The sequence below is a fragment of the Leucopleurus acutus genome, assembly GCF_964270905.1.
Source record: "Leucopleurus acutus genome assembly, chromosome: 2".
Lineage (NCBI taxonomy): Eukaryota > Metazoa > Chordata > Mammalia > Artiodactyla > Delphinidae > Leucopleurus > Leucopleurus acutus.
Window position 1 is genome coordinate 80,320,599 of NC_139143.1, and position 7,534 is coordinate 80,328,132.

The 7,534-nt window shown below is 48.2% G+C and overlaps 1 protein-coding gene across 3 annotated transcripts; it reads left to right on the forward strand.

Annotated features, from left to right (window-relative positions):
* The first annotated feature begins 272 nt into the window (after positions 1-272).
* On the forward strand, positions 273-7,314 carry SSR2 (signal sequence receptor subunit 2). Of its 3 annotated transcripts, none has more exons than XM_082865735.1 (6): positions 273-312; positions 926-1,080; positions 1,779-1,877; positions 3,551-3,659; positions 5,527-5,604; positions 6,742-7,314. In XM_082865735.1, the coding sequence occupies exons 2-6, from the start codon at positions 926-928 to the stop codon at positions 6,850-6,852; spliced, it is 552 nt and encodes a 183-aa protein (XP_082721861.1). In that variant the 5' UTR covers positions 273-312; the 3' UTR covers positions 6,853-7,314. The 3 variants fall into 3 exon arrangements, with proteins under 3 accessions (XP_082721861.1, XP_082721862.1, XP_082721863.1); XM_082865736.1 differs by lacking the exon at positions 273-312 and adding an exon at positions 323-386; XM_082865737.1 differs by lacking the exon at positions 273-312 and adding an exon at positions 630-684.
* Positions 7,315-7,534: the final 220 nt, after the last annotated feature.

The following is a 7,534-nucleotide window of genomic DNA, read 5'->3' on the forward strand; positions in this document are numbered from 1 at the left end:
GCAAGCCAGCATGAAAAGTCACTCTAGACTGCAGAATAATAAAAGCGTGAAAGAAAGAACAGGAAAGAAAGAAAGAAGAGCGTGGAGGATACACACACAAGCCTGTTCCAGGAGCTGTCGCATCCCAGAGGCGGGCGGGTACTACAAAGGGAAAGGTGGGGCTTGTCTATGAACTACAACTCCCAGAAGGCATCGGGCAGATCACCAAAGTTTCCGGCCAGAGCTTACTTCCGGTATTTCCGATGCTGACGCTCTCTTCCGGTTTTGGTGCCCCCCCCCCGCCCCCCACGAAAGGCTTTGAGGGTGCGCGCGGTGAGTTCCGAGGCACTGGGGGTGCCAGCGGGAGCCTGGGAGTCTCACGTCCGCACAACACTCAGCGGCTGAGTGTTAGCTCGGGGAGGGCGGGGAGGAGAGAGGGCATGCCGGCGGGAGGACGTGTAGTCTTGGCAAGAGGAGGGGAGGGGACAGAGCGGACTGAGCTCTCGGAGGGCCCCAGAAAGGGATGTGGAGGGCCAGGACGAATAGGATCCCGGGGGAAGGATGGAGGATGGGATACAGGGGCGTGGGGGAGGACCCTGCGAGCGCGGCGTGGGATCACAGGGAAGCTGGTGGAGAAGGAGGAGCAGCGGGAAGGCAGCAGCCGTGGGGGACTCCTGCGTGAAGGAAAGCTAGAGGCTGTTGCAGGTCCGAGATCGGCCGAAATCCGGCGGCCTAAGGAGTCTGGCCACATGCAGTCCTCTCAGAAGATCGCACCAGTTGGGGAGCACCCAGGGCGCCGGTGGCTTAGAGACTGCTCTGTAGAAGGGGCTGCTGCTTTGATAAGCTCAAAAGAGTTTTGATAGACTTTGTAAGAAAGGGCTGTCAGGAAGCTCTTGCTGGTTTTACAGGCTTGGGTTGACTGCTCACTTTGCTTTTTTCTCAAAAGATGAGGCTGCTGGCATTCCTGGCGTTGGCTCTATTTGCTGTCACTCAAGCAGAGGAAGGAGCCAGGCTTTTGGCCTCCAAATCACTGCTGAACAGATATGCCGTGGAGGGGCGAGACCTGACCTTACAGTACAACATCTACAATGTTGGCTCAAGGTGAGGAGGCCCTGGAGCTATAGGTTGGGCCCTTTTCAGGTTTCTTAGATTTCCCAGCTGGGAACAGGGACCAACAGTGATTTATCTTTGGGAGATTTCCAGCAACAGATGTCATGAGTGAATGAATATACTGCTGGATCTACTTCTGGAAGAGGAGGACATTCTTACCTAAGCTACAGGAAACCGTCTTCCACTTTTTGAGCTGGAAGAGTTTCAGAGTGGGGAAGAAGCAAAAATTGTGGTGAAACAGGGAGAGGAAGATGAGAAGGCAGAAAATGTATGATCCTTCGTTAACTCGGGTTTAGTTTCAGCTTCCTTTCTTTCATTAGCATTTTTGTTGTCTTTTTTTCACTTTATTCCCTTTAATGTTCTTTTCCACATGCATCTTGCTCCTCTTCCCCTCCTTACACACACACACACACACACACACACACACACACACACACACACACACACACACGTGAGAAGAAATTGGGGCAGAAACGGATTCAGGCCCATTCTTTCCTAGATATTTGAGTATTTTGGTGCCCAGAATCCAGGCCTTGGCTGGGATTCTTCAGTGCAACAAACCCAAATAACTGTGACTCATATCTGTCTTTTAAAGTTCTGATTTTTTAGGACAGGCAGGCAGATTTGATTGCTGATTCCTTTAATTTTATACCCATTGCTAACCTTTCTTCGTTTCCTCCCTTTTCTAGTGCTGCATTAGATGTGGAATTATCTGATGATTCCTTCCCTCCAGAAGACTTTGGCATTGTCTCTGGAATGCTCAACGTCAAATGGGACCGAATTGCTCCGTATCCTCTTGACACTGGGTGATGAAGGCTGGTGGTGGTGGGTGGGAGGGCGGTAATATTGAAGCAAATCAGCAGGGTCATTCTTGTCGCCACTCTGGATAAGATGGGGCAAGAGAGACTGGTGAGAATTGTGTGAGCATGATTAAGGGTGGGCCTGAGGAAGGAGGTTCCTGAAGTTCAGGTCATAAAGTTCTAAAACATTCTGTATCGGGAGAATGTAGACAGATGTTTGTGGCTGGGCGAGGATGTTTAAGGTGCTTTTAAAAGAAATTCAGTGGGGGGCTTCCCTGGTGGCTCAGTGGTTAAGAATCCGCCTGCCAATGCAGGAGACACGGGTTCGAGCCCTGGTCTGGGAAGATCCCACATGCCGTGGAGCAGCTAAGCCCGTGCGCCACAACTACTGAGCTTGTGCTCTAGAGCCCGCAAGCCACAGCTACTGAAGCCCGCACACCTAGAGCCTGTGCTCCGCAACAAGAGAAGCCACCACAGTTAGAAGCCCATGCAACGCAAGGAAGAGTAGCCCCCATTCGCCGCAAATAGAGAAAGCCGCGCACAGCAACAAAGACCCAACGCAGCCAAAAATAAAATAAATTAATTAATTAAAAAAAAAAGAAATTCAGTGGGATGCTAGGTGGAGGACCTGGGTGACTTTTTTTTTTTTTGGCTGCGTCGGGTCTTAGTTGCAGCACAAGGGATCTTCGTTGTGGTGCGTGGACTTCTGTCTAGTTGTGGCGTGTGGGTTTTCTCTTCTCTAGCTGTAGCACACAGTCTCCAGGGCACTTGGGCTCTGTAGTTAGTGGCACGTGGGCTCTAGTTGAGGCGCACGAGTTCAGTAGTTGTGGCACGTGGTATCTTAGTTCCCTGACCAGGGATCGAACTTGCGTCCCCTGCATCGTAAGGTGGATTCTTTACCACTGGACCACCAGGGAAATCCCCTGGGTGACCTTTTAAAGACTCTTCTTCAATAAATCCCTTATTCGGATCTACTGGTTATTTCCTGAGTGTTTTTTGTTTGTTTGTTTGTTTTTTGTGGTACGCAGGCCTCTCACTGTTGTGGCCTCTCCTGTTGCGGAGCACAGGCTTTGGACACGCAGGCTCAGCGGCCATGGCTCACGGGCCCAGCCGCTCCGCGGCATGTGGGATCTTCCCGGACTGGGGCACGAACCCGTGTCCCCTGCATTGGCAGGCGGACTCTCAACCACTGCGCCACCAGGGAAGCCCTCCTGAGTGTTTTGAATTAGATTATTTTTTTTCCCTGTGATTTAAAGTATATTTAGATTTTCTGGCAAGGGTAAGTGTTCTCTTTGGGTTTTGGGGGGTTTTGTTTTATATTTTCAAGAACTTCCTGCAGTTTTAGGCAGCAAAAGATTTTCTGTGACCTTAAGTGACTAATTTTTCATCCATAACCTATATTGCTTTAAAAGTTTAATTTAAACACCTCAATACTGAGTATGTCATAGACCCTTTAAGACTTGGCTAGAAAGACATCATATTATACCACATACTTCAGGCTTAGAAAAAAAGCCTGTGTTTATTATTTTCGCAGTATATTGCAGATGTGAAATCATTACATGTGTTGGCAACTCTTTTTGTGAATGGTGTGTTTAGTCCCTAAGTTGAAAGTTTGTTACAACTGTAGCTTCATCTTTTTCCCTCCTTAACTCTTGCGTCAGTGCTAGCAACGTTTCCCACACCGTGGTCCTGCGCCCTCTCAAGGCTGGTTATTTCAACTTCACCTCAGCAACTATTACTTATCTGGCCCAGGAGGATGGGCCCGTTGTGGTGAGTTACCCAAACCCTTAGTTGGATGGGGCTCAGCTCTGCCTTCCTTTGAAAACTCTTGTAGAAAATCTCCAGAGCAGGTGCTAAATTCTGAGGAAGATAAGAAGGACCAAAAACCTGAGATATCATCATAGGAAGGAAGTATGTTTCAAATAGGAAGGAAGTATGTTTCAAATTATAAAGTCTCAGAATCAAGCAATTGAAATGAATGGGAGGGGAGTACTGTAGCATTCCCTTCCGCTTCACTTTTAATCTGTACAGTGTCATGTGCTGCCCAGTTTATTGCCATCATTGTCTTTCCCATCTGTCTTCTGTGCTGCCATCAGATGATTCCTGGTCTCCGCTGTGTCTGTATCTTTCCCTTGCTTAGAATGCCCCTGCTTCTTGCAGCAAGGCTGAGTTTCCTGCCTCTTCTCACCGTACCCTCCAGCATTCTCACTGTGTTCTGCCTCTCCCTTCCTCTCTCTACGCTCGAAGACCCTCCGTCCTAATTAGACCAAGCTCCTTCCTGTGGCACCTCCCCCACTCTCAGTGCTCCTTCTTTCCACTTTGCCTTTGGTCTCTGCTTGAAGTACTCTCTGTACTCTCTCTCCTCCGCTTCATTATCCAAAGCCTCCTCAAGACCTAGCTCTGAGCTGCATCTCCTTGATTTTGTCTTCTGCTTTTACAATTCATATCGCTCTTTCCTGCTCATTCTTTCGCTAAACAGTCACTGACTGCATCTAAACTTCTAGAGCTCTTATAGTCTATGCCACTTGAACATTTAATTATTGACCATCTTTATTAGTTCTCTTTCCTGTATCTAGGTCTTTCCCTCACTCCCATCTCCCAGTTTAATTATAAACTCCTTGAAGCAAGGGACTTTGTCTTAGATTTCTTTCTGTTTTCCATATAGAATAGAAACCCAGCGATAACCAGTCTCTTGACTGATTGATGTAAAGGTCAGCAGACATTTATCGAGCCCCCTGCAAGGTGCTAGACTCTAGGAAATACCAAGCAGTTAAGACACTGTCCTAGCCCTCAAAAAGCTTGGGTCATGAATTTATAAGTACAGATGGGCTTTAGGCTACTTAGTGAGTGCACAGTAAGGAAGAGACTTAACAGAGTCAACCATAGAGCTAAAAGAAATCCAAGAGTCTCAAACATTCAGTGCACTCTCTGAGTTATCTTTTTTTTATAAACCATGTGGAACCATATTCTTATAATCTTGGTTATGTTTTCATATCTTCTATCATGTGTGCTTTTAGAACCACCTCTAAGACTTTGGTTCCACCTGGTCCTTGATGGGTTAAAAGACATAAAATTAAAGGCTCAGCAGCCACTTTAGAACAAAGTTGTTTGCAGTGCGCTTCAAACTCTTGGCCTCCTCTCCAAGACAAAGGAATGTGGGGCAGACTCAGCCCCTCCACTAGTAATGTACATTTGGGTAGGGCTTTATACTTTCCAGAATCCTTCTCATTAGTTTGCTTGAGCCTCATGTCAACTTGTGAGGCACAGAAGAGTGTTTCCACTTGAGGAATGGGGAAAGGATTGCCATGGGCAGAGGGGCCAGTGGTGGTGAGCAACTCTTCCCAGAGTCTGAGGCTAAGATAGAAGGGTTTGGCTTTAATTTCAGCTGCATACCTGTCCTACCTTTTTTTAGTAAATGCTCATCATGTGTCTCCTGGCTCCTAATTTACTCATCTTTATAACACACTAAGAGTCATCCAGCTCTCTCTAGTTCAAAAACTTTTCCTCATCTTGTTGCTTTCTTGGGCCTTTGGGAGCTAAGAATCTATTGCTTAGAACTGGGTTGGTTGGAACTGCCCTTTCCCAGAGGAGAAAGAGCTGGAGACTTGCCTTAATGCCCTTCTTTTCTGCTTTTCAGATTGGCTTTACCAGTGCACCCGGACAGGGAGGAATCCTGGCTCAGAGGGAGTTTGATAGGAGATTCTCCCCCCATTTTGTAAGCTTTACAGTCTTCTTGGCATTCCCCTGGGAGTAGAACACGCTTTTGGTTCTGGGACCGTGTGGCTTCCTTAGAAGATATGTTTAGTTGGTTGGTTCTCGTCATATCTGTGTTTTGATGTCTGATACACACAGCCATCAAATATCCTGATTTAACCACGGTTAGAGATTTTTGGCAATGAGATCACAATTGCCAGAACCAAAAAAAGCTGCCCTTTTTCTCTGCTCAGTCCTGAGTAGAGCTCCATCTTGGAGTCCTGGGTCTAATTCGAGGATTAAACATATATCTGCTTAGATTAAAAGAGTTGCAGAGCATCGGGAAGGTTACATGGGAACTTTGGTATAGTCTAGTCTAGGGGAGAATTCTTTGAAGAGTTGCCTGAAGTACTGAATGAGGAGACTCATTTATTCATTCATTCAGGGAATAATTATGAGGTTCCTAATTACATGCTCAGTTCTGTGCTTTGCTTTGAGAAAACAACGCAAGACACAGTCTCTTTCATTAAATATCTTATGGGCTCATAGAGGCTTCAGTGCAAGTCAGTGGGGGAAGAGTGCTGTGGTGGAGATCATACACAAGGCTCTGGAGGAGATGCAACAGGAACACCTAACCTGGTCTTTGAGAGTCGGGGAGGATTTTCTGGAGGAGGGAGGTTTAACTTATTAAAGAGGAGGTAAGGAAGGGGAGGCACCCTAGGAAGAGGGAGTAGCTCAGAAGTGAGAAAAAGCATGGTGCAATCCAGGAATGGCAGGTAGTTTAGTGAGGCCAGAGAGCAGAGTGTGAGACAGAGGAATGGAAGAGAGAGCTGGAGGTGGGGGCAGGGGTTAGGTCGCAGGAGGCTTGACTGTTAGGGCAAGACCTGGGCATCTCCCTCCTCAAAGATTGTTTGGAAGAGAGAAGCTTCTCTTCCAGATTGGGTTGGGTCAGGTGAGACCTTTGGTTTCATAGCTCAAAAGATATAGATTAGTCTTTAGCGAGCCATTCTGTGTCCAGAGTAGCCAGAGAGGAACCTTCCTGCGAAGGTTCTGCTTAAAATTTGGGCTGGACTGCTCCCTTTCTCATTGGACCCCTTCCTTCCTGGTCCCCTCCTGTGCCCTAATCCAGACTTCTAAGCAAGGCCTTTGTCTTCCACAGCTGGACTGGGCAGCCTTCGGGGTCATGACTCTCCCTTCCATCGGCATCCCCCTGCTGTTGTGGTATTCCAGCAAGAGGAAATATGACACCCCCAAAACCAAGAAGAACTGAGTGGGGCTTCCAGTCCTCCCTTCCCAAGGAATACAGGTGCTTTCCAGACTCCAAAGGGTATCTCAAATGCAATCTCTTCTCCCTTAGCCCTTGGCCACCTCCTTGATCCTGCCCTGCTCTCAACCAGAGCGAAGGCCCAGACCTGGGAGTCTTTGAGAGCCTCCTTGGTTCCATCGTGAAGCCATACAAACAGGAAAGCCTTTGGCAACTGCCTTGAGCCTAGGGGCCCTGTGGTGCACCACCGAGGTGCCGCGGGGTACATTGCTGGCGCTGTGAACTCTCTCAGGGGTCCAGGAGGGGGCACTTCGGAGACTGCCTGACACCACCCCGTCCCCCGCCCTCCCCTCTCAGAAGAGGGTGGAAGATAAGATGAAAGCTATGGGACTCTTGGAGGCTACCCAGTCTCTGTGCTGGCTTAGGGAAGCTCTTACCAAATGGGGTTTTCTAATAAAAACAAATGCCACCCTGCCTTGTCTGTTTTCCCATCACCTGGATGAGCTCAGGTTGCTGTTGGTACTCAGGCCCTGACTTCCCAGGCTCCTGGGCAAGTGAGCTGAATTCCTGCCTCCTTGCTCTAGGGATTGTAGGTCCCGTTCCCACAGAGATATCCCACCCCCCGCACCCTCCCTTCTGAACACCTTTGCTTCCATCCCTTATTTCCCTCTGTTCTCATCAGTCACCA

Coding starts and splice junctions, on each gene's coding strand:
- SSR2 (XM_082865735.1), top strand. CDS start 926: ATGAGGCTGCTGGCATTCCTGGCGTTGGCTCTATTTGCTGTCACTCAA. Junction 1,878..3,550: donor AAATGGGACCGAATTGCTCC/GTATCCTCTTGA, acceptor CTCTTGCGTCAG/TGCTAGCAACGTTTCCCACA. Junction 3,660..5,526: donor AGGAGGATGGGCCCGTTGTG/GTGAGTTACCCA, acceptor TCTGCTTTTCAG/ATTGGCTTTACCAGTGCACC.